The sequence below is a fragment of the Erithacus rubecula genome (genome assembly GCF_903797595.1).
Source record: "Erithacus rubecula genome assembly, chromosome: 4".
Classification (NCBI taxonomy): domain Eukaryota; kingdom Metazoa; phylum Chordata; class Aves; order Passeriformes; family Muscicapidae; genus Erithacus; species Erithacus rubecula.
Genome location: NC_136686.1, coordinates 16,383,229 through 16,407,248, shown reverse-complemented (window position 1 = coordinate 16,407,248; position 24,020 = coordinate 16,383,229). Strand labels below are relative to the sequence as shown.

The window sequence follows — 24,020 nt, the reverse complement described above, 5'->3', positions numbered from 1 at the left end:
TGGTCAGGCTCATTCAAGCACAGCTTTCTGCTCATGCAAATCACTTGTAATTTGATCCATTAATTGAACAGTCAATATAAATACTGATGCTAAAATATCAGTCTGGTTTGCAGAATTTTTGAAGATATTAATGAGTATCATAAATTCCTTGTGCTAGTTAAGTCATGCAGAAATAGGATCTAGCAAGCCTCACATCACACTTCTAAAATTTAAATTCTAAAATTTAGCACCACAATTTTGAATTAAAGCTCGAACAATCCAGCAACAGAGCAGCATTTAGGAATGTTTTCTTTCCTGCCCATTTTTAAAGTATAGTTTCAGACTTACCTTTACCCTTTTCATTTCCCCCCTCTTGTGGTGCTGTTTGTTCTGTGTAGGAAATACAATTATAGTTTTGAGAGGATCTTAAAGTAGAAAGAAAGACTTACACAGCATTAAAAAATGCAGGTTCTTCTAGTATTGTAAAAACAACATTAAGAATGATTGATATACATGTATATGTAATATAGAATTGCAATCCCATAATACATTTTACAACCTTTGCATACCAATGCAATTTCTATGTTTTGAACAAATCATGTAAGATTGATGTTCCTGGACTCAGTGAAAGAAAAATGCTGGGTTTTTTAGAAACAGCAGATGTTGGTCTCTTGTTCTTGGGCTAATTCTCAAAAGCCTTTGAAATGAGTTACATATTACTGTTAATTGGAAAGGAATTTGATCAGACATGAGTTACTGCCACTCAGTTGATCCTTAAAAAAAAGTACAGAGAGAGTGTACTGAGGAAGTTGTTTAATTCTTTATCATCATCTTCACCATTATCAACATAGTCTTGCCAAGACTACTTGTGTTTAGTTTTCTTGATCAGAACTGCCAGCCTGTCCTCTACTCTGAGCAGGGGAATGTGAATTATTTTTGACCTCATCTGTATGAGAAAACTTTGACTGTGCTTTGAACAAAACAACAATTTCCACACTTTCTCAGGATTTGATAGGATTCCTATTGTTTTTTGTTTCCTCTTTCACTCAATCTAGAATCTTGTCAAATCCCATGAAGTGTGCTGTCTTCAAATAAGAAAATTTTTGTTCCATGGAGAAAACATCTGCAAGAGCCAGTTGATACTCTGATTATCCTATTTCTTGTTCACATGTGTGCAACCACAGTAACTATGAAAATTAAAGCTGAAACTTATAAGGAAACTCCACATTCTGGACTGCGACAGACTCATGGATGCTTCTGTCTGGATTCCCCAAATTCCCCAGCTCCAGTTGTCAGGTTGTCCATCTTGGCCAGATACTCCTTTTTAATGGAACTCTTGCTACAGTAACACTTTCTTTTCCCAGTAGGAACTGGGATCAGGAAACTTCACTGTTTGTGACAGGTCAACATGTCTACATTTGAAAACTACTTCAGCCAAAATGTTCCACACTTGTGGCTTGACATTGAAATCTGGAAAGATGTCTCATAATTCCCAAAAATTTCCTGGTGCAGTTCAAGATGTTTGAGTACATCCAATAAAATATTTGTAAGCTACAAAATTTGGAATCTTGAAGCCAACTTCCCTCTTTGTGTATTAGCACTTGATAATCCAAGATGACAGCATCTTGAGTCAGGCAGAAGGAAGCTGGAAGTGACTGGCACGTCCAGCTTGAAAATATCCCAGTTTGGTCTCTGCCTAACCATAAAGGCCTAATGACACCCTACTCATTTTTCAGAAGAAAAACAGGTAAGGAGAAAAGAAAGGAGGTTCTAGAAGTGATTTTGTATTTATCCTGTGTTTTTAAATAGAAAAGAACTGGTAATTATTTGAAAATGTTAATAGATGTTTTTAATGTAATGCTTCAAAGATCCTTTCCGTATAAAATAGCTGTTTCTCATTTCAGTTCTACTTGAAAGTTAAGACTGATTAAAAACATGAATTCAAGTACAAAGTATATCAGGTAAGACCCTAAGGGTGAAATTAATTAGTTTAATATTAACTGTACAAATTTTATGGTTGAGTAAAATATCATTAATTAAAAACCAATTAACTTTCCTTACAAATATATGAAATATGAAAGAGTTCATCACATAAAAATAATATGTGGATAATTAAACCATGAAACTCCTTGTGGCAAATGATAGCTTTGTAATTTGTTAATCAAAGAGTGTATTGTTGAAACAAAGACATCTTGAATCAGCCTTTTTAAAAGCCAGTTACCAAGACAGTAAATAAAGGCAGATTGTAGGATATTTATTCTGTTTGGAATTGCTGTTTAAGTGGCTATACAGAGAATAAAACCTACCAAATCTAGTGACATTTTAGATGGGTTACCTGGGAAATGCCCACTGGATGAGCATGTGTGACCCAGGATGTGCTGCCCTGGTCAGAGGTGGAGCTGTTTATTTAGACATGATACATAATTTTCAAAGGGCTAAAAGTAAGTGAAATTAATCCCATGCTTGGTTCTGGCAACTTTACTCACAATGTACCTTTAAGGTGAAATGAAAAGGGGTGTTTTGGTAAATAGATGCTGCCCAGCATCAAAGAGAACAGCAAAATTTAACCACATAGTTTAAGCAGCCATAATTTACCTGCATTCTGAAGGACATGCACAATATTAAGCAAAGACCTAGTTACTCACAAAAATTGAGTCTGAAAATTCAGTATTCAGGCAAAGTGAAGTGAGGATATCTTACTTGGGCAGGCTTTTTTTACTTTTCTTACTGTCTCTTTACTTCAAAGAGACAAGGGACACAAACCATGTTATGGCTATGCAGTATCTAGTCTCATGCAGCTGTTGTTAGTGCCACAGCTCAAATCAGCATTTTCTACACTAACCTGGAGGTGGCGGTGCACTTTCATTTTCAGTCTCTGAAAAATGAGGAAAGAAGAGAGATATTGAGCTTCAAATGCAAGCAAATATTTTGCATACATTTGGTACACGTTTGTTAACTTTGAGTTCTTTAATATTTGAATGCAGTTGTGAAATTTATTTTGCTTTCACACATAACATGTGACAACTTCAGAGTGACAAGGTCAGAGATCTAAAGCTGTTGCTGTGCAAAGAGAAGTTAGTGAAATTGTTTGTGTGGAGATAGATAAGATTCATAGAAACATAGAATATTTTAGGTTGGAAAAGATCTCTAACATCATTGAGTCCAGCCACTAACCCAGCACTGCCAAGTCACCACTAAACCCATCTCCAAGAACCACATTTACACATCTTTTAAATTCCTCCAGGAATGTACTGAGTGCACTTGTCTAGGCAGCCTGTTCCAGTGCTCAACAACCCTTCCGGTGATGAAATTTTTCCTAATATCCCATCTCAACCTCCCCTGGTGTAATTTAAGGCCATTTCCTCTTGCACTATCACTTGTTACTTAGGAGAAGAGATTGACCTCTACCTGTCCACAGCTTATTTTCAGGTAGTTCAGAGACTGATAAGATCATGTGCAAAATTAAACAAAATTTTCACGCAATTATATAATATATGACTTTAACTGTGAAGTACAATGGATTCATTAACTTAGGGGATCACACAGAGTGAATCCAGAGACCTCCATCTCATTTTCACCATACCATTAGATATAGAGTTCAATGTTCAGTGCAAGAGGCAAGTAAAAAAAAACAAAAAACCCCCAGTTTGGTTGCTCTGAATAGGACCTGCAGTATGTTTGGGTTTTCTTTCTTTCAGTGATGATTTTTAAAGTAAATCACTTCCCTTTCCAATGTGTCATACAGAAACCAGGTTTTTTATCCTATTTAAATGTTTTCCTTTTGGGGTGACATGTTCTCCCATCTAAAAAACATAAGAACAAGTTGACTAACCAAACTACATTTTTAAAACAGAAAAAGAAGCTTATTTTCAACATTTAAAAACTTTAGGAGTCTAGACAGGTTGAAAACAACAATATTTTCTGGCACTAGCACTGACTTACAGTTTAGCTACTTCTAACAAGCAAAGATTTAAAAGGCTGAAACCCTGAACTGTAAGAGTAGATGGTTCTTACTAACCTTTGTCATGTTGTGAACATTAACCCATGGAACTCCACCTCAAGCCACATTCAGGAATAAAATTTCAATCTCTGTCACAGAAATGCTGGTAAGGCTATTCCTTTACACCCCACTCTATATATAACTAAAACACAATCCTCATTCTTAATAAATCCATTTAATTTTTAAAAGGGAGGAGTATTTTTAGTGCAAATATAATTTTAAGATGAGTGTGTGAATTTGGTATGGCTTAGGAACTTCCAGTCACATAAACAGATACAACAACAATCCTGGAAAGAGCCTGTGTTGTGTGTTCTGATCATGGCACCCTTTGCACAGAATGGAAGGAAGTATATTAAAGACCAGCACACTGAGTGTGAAAATAATGAAATACCTTTACTCATAGCAATCTATTTCTTTTGGTCTAATTACTGACATACTAGGTTTTGTTTTGTGGACTAGAAAAATGTGAAATGTTTTCATTGTTTGTTTCAATGTTTTTCATGTTTTCATGTGAAAATTGCTTCACAGAGACTATGTCTTGGAACCTATTTGCTTTACTTCTGTGACATTTTTCACTGTTTCCACTGAGAGTAAAATATTCCACTGAGACATTGTTGTGGCATGGAATATGTTTCTTGCATGGAAAAGTAATAGCAGAAAATTATTGATTGTATAATTTTCCTCATGAAATATAATAGATAGAAACAGGGAGTATTCTTATGAACACCAAATTAGAAAATTCTCCCTGGCTCACCAGTAAGAGTTACAAATTTACAATTAAAAACTCAACAAATAAAGCACTTTCCACTCTTAGATGAAAAGCTCATGAGACTTTTGAGGTACTTGCCTTGAATTTTCCTTTCATTTTGAAAGGTTCACCTGGGTTCACCAACACTGTAATGCTGCTCAGCAGTCACACATCTCCCACCCAAGTCCTGCCTCACCCAGCACAGATGTTGGCTGAAGTCTGTGGCACAGACCACACCTGAAACATTATTATTGTTACAGTCTAAACCTCATCTCATGCACGCAGACAACAAAAGGAGACATTCAAAACCTGAGCACTCTGCCAGGCAACCCACTCTGTTGGACCCTGTCCCTAGCAGAGAGCTTGAACTGGACTATCTCCAAAGGTCCATATTCCAAGGTCCTTTCCAACCTCAGCTATTCTTCAATTCTGTGATGGGATGATGACTGAAGCCAGAGCAAGCAGTCAGTGGTTTGTTTCCTAAACCATAATGCAAGGCTGTTCAGGTTATTGCTAAGAAAACTGAGGCAAGAATGGAGCTCAAAGGAGAGACCTGAAGTATAACATAGGAAGAAAAAAGGGAAAGAGGACAGTTCCAGGCCCTGGGGGTGTCAGAGACATGGGAGATACTTCAACATAATCTTTTGGCTATGTGCAGCCCCTTTCATGGTCATGGCTGCCTTACAGTTCCATTCCTGAGGACAGCCAGGAAAAAAAACATTAATAGCTCCAAGTAGTTTCCACCTCCCCAAAGAATGATAGCCCTCCCTGGCTGACCTCTGCAACAGGCTTGTCAGCCAGGACAGGGCTCTGCACACTCAACCAGCAGCTCATGGCCGTGCTCCTTGCCCAGGAGGCATGTCCCTGGAGTCCCCACATGGCATTCCCCACGGCCTGCTGCCTAATATGGTGCTCTGTCCAGGCATTGTCAGGGCTGCTGGTGGAGAAAGTCTCCAGCATGCAGCCCTCAATCCCTTTGGAGAAGTGCAACTCACTGGGTTGCAATGATGCCTCTTGAGCTAAAGGGGAAAGAGGCTGTTGAAGGTCCAGTTACCACTGAATTGACACCATCACGTCAAGTGCACCTTCTACAGAACAAATAAAGTTAACTTCTGTTTCAGAGTTTCTGCAAGAAAAGGTCTCTCCTTTGCAGTTCTTTATTTGAGAAGTCGAGGATGCTGTGTTTCAGTGGGTTGTGTTGTGCCAAACACAGACCTCGGGTTAGTAATTGGTTGTGAAACTGGTAATGCATCTGGCTAGATGTAATTCTACAGCAAGGAGAGGAATAAACTTAGCAGTCTACATGGCTACCCAGAAAAGATAGTGTATTAAGTGTATGTAGTTAGCAAATAAAATGAAAGCACAACTGTCACTTAGATAACATCTCCAGAAATGCTTTCATGCCTCAGCCATGTCATGAGATGCATTCAGGATCCAGTTTGACACAGGATATGAGCACTTAGAGCCAAAACATTTTTATTTGTAATTTATAATTATATATACACACATACACACTTGAAAATCAGTGGAAGATGCAACTTGATGCATTACCAACCATTTTCCGTCTCTTTTCCACGTTTGTCATGGTCAGTTTTTCAGATAAAATAAGACTGAAAATCTCTTGCTGTGTATATAGATAACTAAGCTTAAAGTTCCATCATATTACTGATGTGCTAAAGTTATGAAAATATTTAAGAACCATGTTAAATTGAGGCTATCATTATTTAAAATTTCAATTCCATTTTAGGTCTGGTTGTGCTGGCATCTGACCTGCAACAGCCAGAAGCAGCTTTGGCAGGGAGCTGACATAGGGATGTCATTTTGTGTGTGGTGGCCAGGTCCCAAGGGCTCTGGATTCCCACTTCCACTGGCTTCTCTGGCAGCACAAAGCATAGAAACTCCCTGACATCACATATATTATTTTTCACACTGAAGTGCAATCATAATGAGGCATGATGAGGGTTCTAAAACAGTCTCCAGGTTCTGCTCTACTGCTGTGCTGAAAGCAAAGTGTCCTGGAGACCTGCAGCTCAGACCATTCAAGAACTACAACCTGTCAGCAAACATACTGGGAATGAGGTCTGGCTGGATAACACTTTCCATCATTCAGCTCTGTAGTCATTGCCAGCTTTATTTTGGGTAGGCTTAAGAACATTCAATCATTTTGGAAAATGAATAGTGGGTGGTTTTTGGAGGGTTTTTTATTTCAGGTAAGTAAAAGAAATTACCTTGAGCATTAAATCAGGGTTTCAGAAAGCCTAAAGATAGCATTTCACTGTCATTGGGCTGGAACATTCACAGGAAGAAGGAGGAAAGTCTCCTACACTAATTTCTCCCTGAAGCTCTACACAGATCAGTTACAAACCAGCAAAGAATAGCCAAGGGATTTAACCCAGTCTGAGCATAGGACTTATCCCCCATTTACCTGGAAACAGGACTGTGGCTGCACCATCATGGATGATAGCTGCCTTTGCAACAGCAACATATTAAAGAGACTCTCATATGTCAAACAACACGAGGATAGTCACTTAATGCTTTTTGTCACAAAGGCCTGTCACAGTCAACTTGTGTCAGACTTAAGTAGGTGGATTAATCTTGAGGACACAGCCTGGAGGGATCAGACCAATGTAACTATGACATAGGCATTCCTAAAGTGCTGACTCTGCTAGTCAGACTAAAATAGACAAAATGCTGTTTTGGGGAGAGAGCAGGGCTCACCCCAGCCCCTGTGCAGCTGTCATGTGTAAGGATTGTCCCTGGTAAGACATGAGAAGTGTCCTTGTGGCTTTCTCCTGGGAAAGATGCTCCACTGAAACAGGGGGGCAGGGAAGGATGTGGAACAGTTGCTTGATAGACCTCAGCACACAAAAGCAGTAAAGCTTATTCCTTTCATTCCTTATATTCCCAGAAGGTGCTCTAAAGAAGAGAAATGGCTCAAAATGTTTGGACAATCTTTTGTGGATCACTTCACCCAAATCACAGTGGTATCAGTGATGTGGGTAAAAGCCATAGCCTCATCCTTTGGGAGACAGAAATTTACTCAACAAACTTTAGAGATTACCAGATCACGAGGAGCATTTCATTGGGAAGCAGTACTGTTAGCAGACCCCAGAAAATGAGTTGGAAAACAGAGGGCTTGGTTTAAAGTAATTTATAATTAATAAAAGTGCATTCAATTGGACTTACATTGAAGTAAATACAATTTTTACTATTTTTTTTTTTTTTTAAAAAAAAAGAGGAATGCTTGTCATTCTGCAAAATCTGAGCACAGTCATGCACACAGGGTCTGCCTGGTGACTCATGAGCCTGTTCTCTGCTGAGAAATAATCAGATTTGTGTGCAACTTCTGCAGACAATTCCCAATCTGATCAGAAGTGAGAAACTACAATACCAGCTGAAATCATTACCTTTTCTAATGAATGTCCATGGACATTTTCTATGTTGTTTTAAAACATACCTAGAGAAACTGTTCCAAACAGGCATGGGTCCTAAATCCTGAAAGCTAATTTGTTCTAAAGGACTGAAGTAAATAAGCTCTGGTGGCTTATTGATGCTCTGTTGGCAGACAAAGTGGCTATTATTGTGGCCAGCAGTGTGATCGAGCCAAACTGATACTTTTATAATGTATTTCTAGTTTCTGTTTGCACTTGTAGTGATGGATTGGACAGATAAAGCACTGGGTTTGATTTGTGACAGTGCTTAAAGGTGAAAACAGCAACCTTATGTTAAATACCCCCTCTTATTGTAATAAAGTGATCAAATCAGCATGTTCACTGAAGATGAAGTTATTTTATGTTCCAACAGATGAAAGTGTCACAGTCCAGTGATGCACATTTAGACAAGGACTGAAGAAATTAAATGAACAGTTTGCTTAAAAAAGTAGTTTGGCATATGATTAAAATAATTAAAAAAAACTAGTCCCAGCATATAATCTCACTGAGAGTAGTCCTGTTTCAGGACTAATCTAAATGATTTCCATTATAAAAGATTTTATGGGCCACCAGAGTCAAACTGTCACATGCTAAGTGTAAGAATGTTCCCTGATTTGAGGGCTGAAAAACTGAATGAAAAAATTGGAACAAAAGTCTGGTAATAGGGAATTCTGTGGAATTAATGCAATTTTAAAGTAATTTTTAGCCTATTCAGTCCACAAGGCACCAGGATGGGGTAATTGAATTCCATTCTATTTCCATATCTTTCTTCTCTTACTTTATATCAAAGAAAATCCATAAAAGTTAGTTCCTGAGCACTTGCACAGCTTACAAAAAAAAAATTAGTATCTATGCTGGCATCTCACACTTCACAGACTGGCAGTGGACCACAATTTGAGTACCAAATGTTGTTGAATATTTTAATGAATCTTTTCTTCACTGATTTTTTTTGCAATTGCAGTTTTATAATTTATTTCATTATTAAAACCATACCAAACCAAAAATCTTAACTTGTGGGGTTTTTTAACTTCCAGGACTAAGATTTTGCGATGCTATCAAGCCTGCAAAAACTTGTAGATAAAATTCTGCTTGTTAACCACTCATCAGACAAAAGGGTTTTGCTGAAATGTGTGACAGTGTTTACCAGTGTGAGGTAATTCAGTTTACTGTCATTACTACATCTTCATGAGAAGGCTTTGTCAGCACAACTGTACTTGCAGAGCCTGGGAGTATTCATGGTGATATTGATTTATCTTTTATTCTACATCTTGATGTATTAAATTTTATTTCCACATTCAATAATAAAGATATTCTGTTTTGAAATGCCACTGCAGAACTTGTTACACAACGAGGTACATGCAATAACGAGTGTTGCTGAAAAAAGTTCTTGGTGCGCATTTTCCTCCTAAAACATGCATAGTGAAAACAGAATCAGCTTCTTTCTACAAACAATAGAGAGCCTCAAATTATCCTCTATTATGGCACCATCTCAGTTTCTGTACCACCAACTTAATGTGAGTGTGAAATGATTCACAGCTCCTGAAATTCCACTTTCCTCACCTGTTCTCAGTCACCTGAGCCATTCTTTAAAGCTGATTCACACGATGCACTACACGATTCTGGCTCTGGTTAAACAGAAAGGAAAAAACTGGCTGTGGGAATATTGCCAACGATCTGGGTGCTCGTGTCTAAGTGACAGAAGCAGCACTCCTATTTTTGTGTTGTAAAGCCAACAAAAATAAAGCAGTCCAGACACCCCGGCGCGCTGGGCTTGATTTGCTCACAGATTTGCTCCTGCAGCGCCGCACCTGGGAGCCCTGGCTCCCTTCGGGACAGGCTCCTGGGGGCTGGAGTGGGGGCTCTGCCCCGCTCTCCACCCAGCTGGGAACATTTCCTGCGCTTTTTGTGTTTAAAGCGCCGCGCTCGGCTCTGCGGAGCGAGTCCCGCCCGCACCCGGGGCCGCGCCCGGGGCTGGACCCGCTCCTGCCCCGGGATAACCGGGATCCGCCTCGAGGGTACATCCTGCCCCCCGTGCCCCCGGGATAACCGGGATCCGCCTCGAGGGTACATCCTGCCCCCCGTGCCCCTGGGATAACCGGGATCCGCCTCCAGGGCACACCCAGCTCCCCCTGCCCTCGGGATCCGCCTCCCGGGCACACCCAGCCCCCCGTGCCCCCGGGATAACCGGGATCCGCCTCCAGGGCACACCCAGCCCTCCCTGCCCCGGGATAACCGGGATCCGCCTCCAGGGCACACCCAGCCCTCCGTGCCCCGGGATAACCGGGATCCGCCTCCCGGGCACACCCAGCCCTCGAGATCTGCAGGGACGTGGGGCAGCCCGGCCACAGCTCAGATGCTCGGGAGTGAACAGAAAATGCAGGAGATTGGCATAGTTCACGTTGCTTTCTTTTCATTCCTACTACAGCCACCAGAAATTCTTCTTTTAAATAACCCATAACTAATTCAACTTTCATATGTGTGTACCAAAATCAATTACTCCACTCATCGGAATAGTCTGATCCCACTTTAAAAGCATGACAGTACCTAGGCTTTATTCTCACTTTCCTATCTGTCTTTGCAATAATTAATTCATAATTTTTCTCTAGAAGAAAAAATTTTCATTTATCTCAAGACATTCCCAAGGGGAAATTGAAAGCAAAAGACACACCATAGTGTGATACCAGAGACAGAAATAGTGACTAATGCTAACATCCTTTCTGAAAGCTTCAAAATGTGGTAAAGTAGACAAGGTCATTGGATAAAAAACTTTATAAACCACAGAAGTGCTGCTCAGAAATGAAAGTAATCTATTCTTCAAATTTAACAATACATTTTCGATGGCAGTTGCACTTCTAATTATAGGATAACAGTCAGCAATAAAACTGAAAGGTCATTTTATTTCAAGAGATGGGTACTGAACCAGTAATGAACTTCCTTCCAGATTGCCAGATAATTTCCTAATCAGCTCAGGAAACATTTTACCAATTTGGAAAAATGTCTTTAGTCTTACTCAACCCAAAACACAGCACTGTTGTTTTGCTGAGCTCTCCTGAAATATTTCACTGTAAATTAAGAAAATCATTGGCTGCATTGTGTTATGGAAATCACATCATGGACCTGGTACTCTTCATAGGTGTAGGAAGTTCCACTTGACTGTCTCCTGTTGTTCAGTGCACTCAGAGTGGTCCTGAGAGCCATGTGCAGACAGTGGGAAACCATTCCACACAGGGAGATTGACCCTTGGGGGAAATGGTGGCATCAGCATAAAGCCATGATGGCATGAATTCATGCAATCTACCTTCTTTCAGTCATTTACAAGGAAACATTTGAGATATGTTGATGTGTTTCATTTTTACTAAAATTCAGATCAAAACGTTTCAGTGAGTTAAAATGAAATCCCATTCCATGATTTTTGATCACAGACTTTTCTTTGATGTTCAGGGCAAAACTAGATATTCACATGTTGGTATTTGCCAAGGACTGAATCTATCAGCTTGTTATCAGCTCTTTGTCAGAGTAATATATGCTACAACTGGGTCTAAACATTGTCAGGACCCTATCCAAATACCAAATAAGAAAAACATTTGCTAAACTCGATTTGACAGTGGGTGACAGATAATCTGATACTCTGTGATCTTTTCAAGAAGGAAGACTCTTCTCAGACTTCCTTCAGATAAGAGCACTCCCCTATCATCTGCACATCAACCCTCAGCCTCCTGTTGAGAGGCAGTCTTACAGAATGGGAGTGTAATTGGAGCCCAGGCTCAGGGCTCTCAGGCGCCTACGTGATTAGGGACTGGTCCAAGTAGTTAATCACTAATAATCCATTACTTGTTTCACCCTGAATCTTCCACCCAATACTGATTTCCAGTCACCACACTTGTGGAAAACACCTCACTCAAGATGAAAAAGAGGGTAGTAGCACCCACTTTTTAGTTTGCTAAGGGTAACTCAAACTTGAAACTACAAAACTCAGTGGCTTCTACTTTTTGTGAGTTTCAATGTCCCAGTATATGCCAAGCAAAGTGAATTTGTAATAAAGCTTGGAAAAGAATTTTAAAAAAATTAGAAAGCCCAAACTGGCAATACAGGACAGCTTTGTATCAGAGTTGGGGTATTGCTGGTAATAAATGCTAAAAGAATCAGAAATTGACCTAAAACTCAGATATTGGGATTTTTATGTACTGACTTGAGGACCTCTCTGTTTTGGTAAGCTTGTTTGTATGTAAATACTTATTTTTTGCTTAGATCCCAGGGCTTCAGCATTGTGCCAAGAAACCTTCAGTAGTATTTTCTCGTGGAAAGAAAGGACTCTTTCTGTGGTTGGAAATTTAGGAGACCTAGATGAAATCATGTATGTGTCTTTTTGGGTGCTCACATATGAAATTACAAACATCCCTCGATGTTTCTACATCAATGTTAATGTTTTCTACCTCTCAATCTCATCCTGCATCAATGGAGATAACTGAGAACTGTATGCCTTTACTTAAAACCTAAACACTTATCTCTGCCTTTTGGGGATGTTTGCACACAGCAGGATGTTTGCAGACAAGCTGTGGGGGTTTGCATCAGTAAATCAGTAAGTGATATCTAGGAGAGAAAGCTCTTGCAAAGCCTGTCAGCAAAATGCATTTAAGATGCTGTTGTGAATTACACTCACAGCTTGGGGCATATGGTTTGTCTCCAGCTAAAAAAGCTGGTAAAAGAGAAAACTTCGTTGCAAAACATGGAAATGCAAAACAAGGGCAAAGAAAAAGGGGCACAGGACAGAGGTCAGATTTCCCCTTTAAAAATAGGGCTAAGGAAAGCTTAGATGAAAGATTAGTAAGGCTGGAGGGAATGCCATGGAAAAAATGTCATCAGGCATCTGACCCTCTGTGCCTTCACTGGAGTCTGCATCTGTGGGGGAGTGGCTGCCACAGTCTCCATTGGAATTACACCCTTCTTTGGGTCTAAAATAAGGTTTTTGACCTAGATACTATGTTCTTATTTAAAAAAAATATACCAAATGTGCTACAGTGTGTGTATGTATATTTCCATCTACATGAGTGTCACAGGATGATACCCAGAAGCTATTAGTCTATAAATTACTCCATCTGCATGGCATTTCTCATGTGGTTATTCCTAGATACCTCAAGCCACAGATATTCTCCACACCACCAGGAGTGTTTTCTATAATTTTTACAGGAACAATGATTTAGTGGCAGTGGAAATGAAGAAGACTGTTAAAAAAGGATGGAAATGCAATGCTGTGTAAACTGAGGTGTGCAAATGGTTTGAGATATTTCAGTTCAGAAAACAGTGAAAGGTCCTATCACGCACTGAATCATCTCAGACTGATTAGAGAAGTTTTTCCTCCTTCTAGAAAAGTTTGAACTGATTCTAGGGGTCATAATTAGTGCATTTCTTTTCCACAGAAAAGATCTCGTGGCAGAGGGCTATAAAAATAAACACAAAAATACCTGAAAGTTGGAATTCAACAGCTGTTCAGCAGTTGTTTTGCTGCTCTTTCTAGTCCACTAGCACTCTGGAGTAGGTGAGTATCAAGGAGTAATACCTCTCTCACAAGCTGAGCCAGTAAACTTTTTATTTGGAGTCCCTTTCAGTTTTAACTACATTTGTATTCAGTAATTTTGTCACAGCTTCAGGGCTTTGAGAGAAGGTAAAGTCTGGAATAGGCTTTTGGACCAGATTTGAAGGCTGGCTGAGCAAAGCATTACTCCTCTTTGAGAAAAAAGTAATTGTGCTGTTCTGTGAGTTGCTTTTGCTCCATCACTGCCTGTCATGTTCCATCCTGTCTGTTCAGTACAGAGAGGAAATATCTCTTGCAATTAATACACAGAGCTAAGATTTATAACCAGAAATCTGTAGGGAAAGAGAATCTTTATTTCTGTCTGTGGTTGACTGCAACCTACTCTTGGCATATATGACCAAATTTAGGAAGTTATTCTGGGCCTGTAAAGACAGGATGAGTGTATTTTAATACAGATCCGTCCCAGGAAGCATCATGCTACTACTGAACAATGCTTTCAGATGCTTCCTAAAACTACCATTTGATCCTACAGAGAATTAAATTAGAACAGAACTTTTCGTAGCAATCACCTGATCAGAATAACTTGCTGGAGCCATCACATATAAGGACAACTGCCCTAGGAGGTAGATCACATGCTATTTTCAATTAGTAGCAAAATGGGAGAGCAAATTATGTAAGAACTACTTCCTAATCTTCAGGGAAGGGAGAGCAGTGACTATCTTGATCATTGCTGCAAGATACAGCAGGACTCCCTTCTTGCTGCATAGTTTGCTCACTTTTGGGAGCAGGGAGAGGGGCTCTAAACTCTGAAATGAGTCACCCAACCATGCTCCCACCATCTGACAGAAAAAATACATACACTGACCAACTTACAAATTATTGCATTTGTGACAGACTTTCCCTTATGCTGTGGTAAACTTCACTCCATTAAGCAATTTTTAAGATGGTGGATTTTTAAAAATTTTTGAACTTTTCTGAAACCCTGTCATATTTGGCTTTCTGTTCAGCAGCCCTTCAACATTACTCCAGGAGGTCTAATGTCCTGAATTAACCTTCACCTAGTTCTAAGAGAAAGCAAGGCATGCAATATCTCAGTATTATGACATTTAACACCACCATGGCTAACTGCAGCAGAGACCACAGGTTATTTTGTCACTTGGAACTGAAATACACATAAATATACACTTGGCCAACCAGCATAGAGGGTGTGGGTGTGGTTGGTCTTCAGAAGAGGCTGTTCTAACCCATGTGGGTGTAAAGCATCCCCCCTACCACCTTAGTCGAGGTCCCACTGACTCCTCTTTGGAGGTGCTGGTAGCAATACAGGCACAGGTAATGGATGAGGGAAGTCAGAGAGAAACCACTCCCTTCAGTGTAGGTTGCATATTTTAGGATCTGAGCAGAAATTTATCTTCAGACTTCTTGAATGCAGAGTAACTTTCTGTCCCATCCAGCATCCCAGGAAGTGGTGAAGATTAACTGAAACTTTCACCAAAGCTAGAATGGCTTCCTAGGACATCACATCCTGTTGGACACAAAACTGGATTTTTACTTTAATTCACTCTCTTCTCTAATCTGCTTCATCTTGGATGAACATCTGCCAGTTCAGTGAGCTCTAGGTGCTAAGACCACATCAAAAAAATTACATTAAGTTCCAGAAATGGGAATTCTTGGAGTTTCCTAACCTACATGTGTCTTGTTGAACACTTTGTAGAATATTCAGAAACTCTGCATTATTTAACACAAAAATTGCTTTTTTTTGCCTACAGGTACAAATATCACTGATGTAACCAGTGATTAATCTAACAGCATGAAGCTGCTGCAGGAAGTGAAAGTAAATATGTATAAAAAGGATGAAGATTAATTACTATTGATTTGAACAGTAATGCAAGTTTCTGTTTCCTCTCATTGAAGGAAAACAAAAATTTAATTCTGAGTTGATTAAAACACTCAGCTATGAAATAAAATATGTCAATGCCTTCTTATAAAAATAAAACAAGTAAAAACATTGAATTCTCAAAAATAACAAAAGAATAGCAGTGGAATCTCTTTTCATTGGTATTATTTTATTTTTATCAATGTAGGAAGCAGATTATAGAGTACAGGAGGGTGCACTCTTCTCTGCTCAAGGTCATCTGAGCCTAATGTACACCCTTATTTATGGGGAAAAGCATCTGAGTATCACATGCAAATAATAATGGAACATAACTCTCTCCTTGTCTTACAAAACTACCCACTGCAGGAAACCCTCAAACAGCAATTGAACAGTGTAGAGTAGCCCTGCACTCTTATTGTTATGGTGCTCAGAAAAAGGGAGGCACTATGATGTGAGCTGGGAGCCCAAGCTACCATTATAACCAGTGGAATTAGATTTTTATTCACTGAGAAAAAGCTGCTTTTGGCTCAATTTTCATACACACAGGTGATCAAGGACACTCAGACCCTGTAGGGTGGCCATCTATTTTCTAGCTGCTATTCCATGGTGCTGCAGTCCTCCCCCAGGTCCTGAGTCATATCTGCCAGCCCAAGATGGGTATTCTGTGTATCTCAGGGCATCTTATGTGGCAGGAATCACCTGTGTTGAGGCACCTGCTGGCTGGTCAGCTGAGAGGCAGCAGACTGGGCACCTCTGACTTCAGCGAGCGGCTGACGCGGCCGGGAGCGGGAACACCGAGTTCACTGGCACCCACGTCCAGTTGGGTATCTGGTTCCCAACCCAGAGAGCTTCTGGGACCGTGTAAAGACCATCAGGATCTTTGTAGGGTTGCAAAGTTACCAGCATTTTCAATGGACTAACATGGGCATTCATCTCAGGCAACTCCTCTCATCCCTAACACTTAAAACACCGATAACTCCTCAAAGCAAAGAGCAAAACCCCCTGATGTCATAAAATGAAAGATGATGGAAAGATGGAAAAATAGCTTTGACTATAGATTCTCTAACAGCAGTGAAAAAGAGAAACCTTTGTTTGAAGTCTTCAGAAACAGCACTTCATTTGTGGCTGAGAGCAGAGAGAGTGGCTGGCTGGGACAAGAAGAGGCTGTTTCTCAGTCACACAGTTCCTCAAACTCAAGGGATAAACTGCTTGCAGTGGGACTGAGAAAACTCTAATTACAGCTGAAGTTAACAATCCTATCCACTTCTCTTTTCCTTCATTTTCCAGATTTTTATATTCAGGACAAAGTCATATTAATGTCTAAATAAGAACAATCTTTTTTTAATTTTTTTTTTCTTTTTCATTCTAGAGCAATTATTAAATTAGGACCTCTACTTTACTGGAATCTCTGCATTCCCATGAATGATGAGTCTAGTATTCATCCCTATCCCAAGGGAAATTTCTCCAGGTAATTTATTTTCAAACTTGATTTGCTCTTCCCCTTTAAGGAACACTCTGGATGTCCCCTGATGAAGCATGAAATCCACTCCATGACTTATTTTCCAAAGACTGTTGATGTGTTAGGCAGCTACAAATATTTTCATAACTGAAGTCCCCCCAGATCTCTCTGCTATTGTTTGGTTATGCAACCACTTTGTTTGGTAGTCCCCTGAAATTATTATGAAAAAGTCATTCAGTTTTTCATGGAACAGAGGAGTACTGCAGCATGGTTGGCTTTTTTAGAGCTCTCTTAAAGTGATATATTTAGGAGGTATGAGGGGAAAGAACTGGGTAGGCCTTTATTTATCTTCCCAACAGGTGCAGTATAGGGAGGCACAAAGACAGCGTTTGCTAAATTCAGTTTTGCCAAGTACAAAGCGCTCTCTTGTCCACTGAAAGGCTGTTCCCTGCTGTCCTCCTAAACTCAATGAGCTTTTCATTTCAGTGTGACAATATTAAATACTTTATTCTTGTGCACAGATGTGCTGTTTTTCACACAAGCTTTACAACTCAAGTAAGAGCAGCATCAAGTAAGCCAGATCAATCTTGCCCTATCCTCTTTCAGCAGTATTAAAATAAAGTCAATGCATTGTATAAGAAAAATAAAACAGTGCCTTCGATTTATACCATAATAAACCAAACATAATAGGCCAAAGATAAATCATGGTGAACTTTCAGTCAAATTAATTTGATTGAAAAAGTTGTCAGAAACTTAGCAACGGTGGAGGCGGGAGGTCAAAGAATAAATCTGAGATGCTCTGGTATCTCAGAAGGAAGTGTGGGAGCCACACACAGAATGTGCATTGGGAGGGCAAAGGCAATCTAAGAACAGTTCAGCTCCCGGTGTGCCACTCAAGCCGTGCAGGAGGAGCTGCTCCGTGGGGCAGGACGGAGCGCAGCCCACCCTGCGGGATCTGATTGCAGCAGGGAGGCGTCAGTTTGCTTTCCATTCGGGAGGGCTCACAATTTATTAGCTGGAGGTGATGAAGAGAAGCTTTCTAAAGAATTGAGAGGGAAAATAAGATAAGGGGTTAGGGTTTCACTCTTTCGTCATCCACCAAAACGCATTTACCTGCGATTTGAATACGGAGCTTTGCAAATGGTGCATTTGGGCCTGACTTTGAGTGTGGTTTGGCTCTGAGACTGAGAAGGGAGTTAAAAATAATGGGAGTGCATTCTACAGTCAGTGCTGCAGAGGGGCAATGGTGGTGGCAGAAGATGGATGTCTGTATGCTTTTCTTTTCCACCACTGTGCAGCAAGGAGAGAGCAGCTGTGCTACCTAGTGTGGTGCCATATAAAATGACTATACAGGTCCAGTCTTCTGCATGGCAAGCACCAAACAATGCTAAAAAATTTTCACATGCTGGGATCTTGAATTTCCAGGAAAACTTTACATCAGCAGTTTAAATTTTGACACAAGCTAATTCTGTATAGTGAAGCAGAATTCCCATTCAGCTTCTTTTTTGCCTAGGAAAAATTGTCTAACCTTGAATCAATAAAATATGTTATTAAAAGAAATCTGATTTTAATTACCTCCTAACCAACCTTCATGCTTAGATTATTTTCCCACCAGCATGCTGTTCTACATGTCTACTTATATGATTTATATGACTAAGTGACTTTTTTGATAGTGATTGTTATTTGATACACAACACAGTTGTATTGTTTGGAATATTGTAAATTTAATGCAAGTATAATGATTAAAAAAACCTCACAATGAAACATAACTGATAATGTTTAAAAGCAAATTGAAGTAAAGGCTGTTTCCACTGGGTGTCTTAGTGGAGAGCAGTGTTGACACATCTCCAAAGCAGTCTGCACTGGTATTTATGTTTGTTTGCCTCCTTGCACAAATTTCTTCATGTTTTACAGATTGTTCTTCTAACAGACAGTATATGCAAGTAGTTTTCTTCACAACTTTTTACATCTATGCTATTTGTAGATTGAATAAAATTTTTCTGAAACTCTGTTTTAAGTAGAAACACTGATTTTAATTTTGATTCCTTGCCAAAATGTGGATGCTCCAGGCAGCATCATTGAAGCAGAGCTTGCAAACACTTAGAAAATGAAGTTGGCAGACAGTCAATAAATGCTTTGGCTCAAAATTTGGAATGGTCTCTTAACTCATGGCCATGCATTATTTCCTAGATTGGGGAGAATAAATAAGGCAAATTTACAGAGCTGCCTACTGGGGACAGACTTGCACCTGTCCCTGTGGGATGATGCCCACAAATAGTTTGAAAAGGTTGCTCTTGAGAGACTTGGCACTTTTACAGAAGCGTGTCCAAATGCCATGGCCTGTGACAGCTTAAGAGGGCACCTAATTAATGAGCTGCTCTTATTATGAGTATTGGTTAAAGGAAAGGGGGGAGAGGAAAGATTGACTGAGTGATTGCAATAAATTGCAGGAAGTAATTATATGAGGGAAGGTTATTTTATTAGTCACCAGGAAAGCTAAAGGCTGTTAAATTTAAATGCACTTGTTAGGATCTTTGGCTACTCAGTCCCACCCCAGTCATCCACTGGGATCACTTAACCCATTGATTTAAAATTCACCTTGCACATATATTTTTGAGCCAGGTAAGACAAAACTGTAGTACAACACCATGACCATCTACTACAAAGAAGCTACAGCTGATCTTATATGCAGGACTCAACTTTTTAGGAGTACCATAAAGGCCTTAAATAATTAGTCATGGAAGCCTGTTTCTACAGTGACAAATTCCATCAGGCTGAAGCTCTCCAGCAACCTTCTCTAAGCTGAGTGGTGTGTTTAATTTGGTGATCCTATTTGTTAAGAGCACTTTGTGAGGCCACACTGTCACCAAGTCAGGAATTTTCTCACTTTGTTAATCTAATAATCTTAAAATAGCTCAAAGAGAACTTGGCCTGAAAAAAAATGAAGGGAGCTTGTTACAGCACTATCTCTGGAAAAATAAGCTATGTACTTCAAGGACTATCATGATAAAAACCCACATATCTGAGATTTTTCTAATCATTCACGTGCTAGCCAGTTTCTAATTTCTCAACTACTTGCTTGTGTGCACTGTTTTTAATTTGCAAGACCCATGCAATTGAGGAGTATGGGATAATTCAAGTAGGTTGCTTCTATTGGAAATGTCAGAACTGTGCTTTGGTGCCTGTGGATGCAGAAACCCTAAGCCTCTTTTATTTTCCCCTCTGTTTTCTGTTGTAGTCCTTCAACAGCTCACCAAAGATTTCTTAGACATTCCTTCCAGTGGTAATTTCCTTAATTAGTCAGTCCCAGACCTTCATTGATTAATTTTCTTCAACCCTTGATGCCTTGGAAATTACCTTGAGAACAGGCATTTGATGAGTATGTGAGGTTCTGAATTCTTAGACCTGGTGCAAGTAGATCTTGTATGAGTAGCAGTACTGTGTTATTATTGGTACCAAATTCTCCTGCCACTAAGACAGCAAGTACTCACACTTACAATACAAGTACTGTCAACAGCTCAGGGAAGTTCTTTATCAGCACAAAAATCTTTAGGAAGCAGCTAATATAATAATATAAACCTGCTACTCCTGGGTGCAATAAGGAACAGCCAGTGCACAACTCAGTCACATCACTTCTCCAGAGCTCACTACTGCTTATGAATTCTATTAAGGCAGAATGCTTCAATAATTTTTCGGCCCTAAACATCATAAATCACATCTGCTCCACTGTCAATATAATGTCCAGAGCTGCTAAACTTGTTTTGTAACACAAACATGGAGCTGCATTGGTAATCACTGCATTGTAAGAACATCTTTGAAACCATCTAATTTTAAACAGAATAAGAAACATGAGCCTCCAAACTAATTTTCTTCAAAGCACATATCTTTTGAAAGTGCATAAATATTTTAGGGTTGGGTTTTTTTTTGAGCTGACAGCCACAGAATGCATTCTGATTAAAGTGTATAATACCCAGTCAAATAACAGATCAAATAAAAAGGACACTTAATACATGTGTAAATAATTTGAATTACAAATAAGACACTCTAGAAGGGGCTTGGCTCTAGGTTTGATATGGAGGATTAGGCTCTTGTATTAATACGTGCACTTGGTGCAGCTATTTTCAGAAGGATACTTCATCTATCATTGTCCTCGAGCACTGAGGAGGGCCAGCAAGTAAAGTGATCACATTGGTCTGTCAACACTGCTTGCTTGAGACTCAGCCGTGCAAAAAGTTTAGTTTTCGTGACCCCAGCCAAAGAAGGTGCTGAAAATGAGTAAAGTTCCTGACAGTTGCTCTGCTCTTGCCTTCCACAAAACCAGAAAATATTTCAAAATAAACTTTTTAAAGTGTTTGTAAACTTGTTAAATGTCAATGCTACTGTTAAATCAAATGCACCTTTTCAAGCTACACACATCAGCCTAGAAGATCTTTCATGATGGGAAATAAATGCTAATTAATGACTTCTATACTTTCCATACCTTAAAGATTACCTTAAAAGATTAAATTCAGTTTTGCATTTGGGAATGTGTACAGGAGGCTGTGTGTATAGCTTTCATTCACCAATATTTGAAAAGCACATACAGTCTGCATATTATAGCTTTGCAAAAGCTCTTTATATAGTCAATGTCAAAAAATAATCACCAAAAATTCTTACCAAAACATACAGATTTGAAAGAAAAATACAAAGAGAAATAATGCAAATGGAAGAAGCTTATTTAGCTTAATTTTTCAAAATGGTAGAAAAATAAATATTAGCTTTTAAAAAATTATTTAGAAATACATCCTGAATATTTTTTATTGTTTTCCTCAGCCTCCAATGGCAGTTCTGTGTCTCAGTAGCAGACTACATACTCAGTTTCTTTGCTATGAACTTAATAGCATCACAGAAGGAGCCAATATGACTGACTGTAACTATCCTTTTGAAATATAAAATAATAAATTATGTAAAGTGGCAAAATGAATTATTCTAGTTATTATTTGAGTTATCATTTATTATAATAATTTTTTTATAATTATTAATTATCATTCTTCACTTTTGCATTTAGATGTACAAATTATATTTCCATCAGAACTGTAAAACTGTTTCATAAGCATATCATTCCCATTCAATAACTATTAGAAAACTGCATTAAAAACATATCAATGTCCCAACTTTTTAAATAGTAAGAAATGTATTTTCCCTTTTTTTCCAGAGTATAGATAGCTTAGAAAAGAGAAACCACAAATTGTACAACAGAAATCCTGTAGTCTTTAAAAAAATGAGTACAGCTTTTCCCCAATCAAATAGCTTCTCAATATCCATTCAAAATCATAGTTTATTGTCTAAAAGAGTTTGTGCTATAGCACTGCCTGAAAATCATTTCTTAGTCTAAAAAGATCAGTAATCTCTAATGATTTAGGGATGTTACGTGGCTCTTGTTGTTAGTACCGTTTGTGGCTGATACCTGCAGGGTGGGCTAAAAGGGGCTCCCCGTGTGTGCATACTCATAACTCCAGAATTAAGAAATGCTCAGGTAATGTTCTGTCATGCTTACCATCTTTCTTGGTGGGTTCTGGCATTGTTACAAGGATTCTTTATTCCCAGAGGGTTTCAGCCTTTCAGATGCAGCAAGTAGTAGCCCCAAGTCCAGCGGAGAGTGTGTGAGATCAGTGTGACAAGCAGAGGGTAAGAAGAATTCCTCTGCTTTATATACTGCGGCTGAAATATCAATCAAAGTAGCACCTCCTCTCTTTTCAATGCAAACACTTTGAAAATTGACAGTTATGGGAAACCCTTCACATCTGTTGTCTGCAGCCTCTGCTCCCTTGGCTTTTGGAAGGAATCTCTGCTGCATTGCATGGGGCTGATGAGAACATCTATAACTTTCTAAATTCAGCCGCACAGCCTGCTCTCTGTGTCCCTCTCTGTAACATGCAGACACGTATGCACATGCAGACAGAGGCTGAAAAAGTGACTGCCATGCTATTAAAGAGTCCTTCCTGCCTGCAAAATCTGTAGGAAATGCCTGTATACATTTATGCCTCCTCCCTCAACATAAAAGTGTCAAGTAGGCAGCATGCCTGCAGTGTAACTTCATTTTTTTCCTGTTAGAGAACATGGTGTACAAAGACACAGTGAGAAGTAGAGTATTAATGAAAAGTATTCTTGTGCTCCTGTTTTCAGCAGTGAGGATACTCTTCATTTCCCTTCTGTTTACATATGGTACAGTTTCTTGGGTCCCTTCCCTGTGGCCACTTTCATTTTGTCATTGGTAGAGACTGTAATGTTCCTTTCATCATGAGCAATTCATTAACTAGTGAGATTGCTGCTGAGAGTGGAGATGTTCTCTTCTCCACTCATCCAGGAGATCCAACACTGCTTGCCTTTGCCAAGCCAGGAAACCAGACAGAAGGAATGGAAATCCTATCTGTAACACACGCACAGAGCCACTAAACTAAGCCACTGGGTTGCCCTCCTCTTAGACTCCCACTTCAACTACAAACACATAGGCAAGAGAAAGGCAGGTCAGAGTGATTCACAAAGTGAGTTAGAGGGTACTAGGATTCACTTTCTTGTGCTCTTTTAGAATTTTGAGACAACAGTGTAGTAATTAACACACTAGATGAAGTGATCCTCAAAGGTTTAATGCTATTGAAGCACATGTTCTAACCTTAATCAGGTATCAATAAGAACTAGGCTACTAGAAAGACTGCTTAGTGTATGAATGCACACAAAACCTATCTTACATCTTTGAATAAGATTTGGAGATGCAATAGCAGTAGTGTGCCTAATTACTCTATAGCCAATGCATGAGGGTTTCCTCTGCAATCTGTTTTTTTCCTGGCTATTGAACCTTTTTATAGACATCTTATAAAGGATGGGAATTCTGTTCCTTTTTTAAAAGAATATAATCTGAATTTTTTCTGATCTACTCATTGTGGTGCTTATCATTTATGACCAATTTATGTGCCTGTAAAATACAGAGATAGGCAAGACTTTTGCCTACAGGAAT

General features: G+C 39.3%; 1 protein-coding gene across 6 annotated transcripts in view; it reads right to left on the bottom strand.

The window, feature by feature from the left end:
- Positions 1-22,703, bottom strand: part of MYBPC1 (myosin binding protein C1) — a 151,657-nt gene extending 128,954 nt beyond the window's left edge. For all 6 annotated transcript variants that reach the window (XR_013773940.1, XM_079303317.1, XM_079303318.1 and 3 more), the window contains exons 1-3: positions 22,563-22,703; positions 2,822-2,854; positions 328-369 (exon numbers count right to left, since the gene is read on the bottom strand). Coding sequence is in view for 5 of the 6 variants with exons in the window: in XM_079303317.1 (XP_079159443.1) it covers positions 328-369; positions 2,822-2,854; positions 22,563-22,587 (100 nt within the window). In the remaining variant the exon portion in view is untranslated. The remainder of the gene's footprint in view (positions 1-327; positions 370-2,821; positions 2,855-22,562) is intronic.
- Between the last annotated feature and the right edge of the window lie 1,317 nt (positions 22,704-24,020).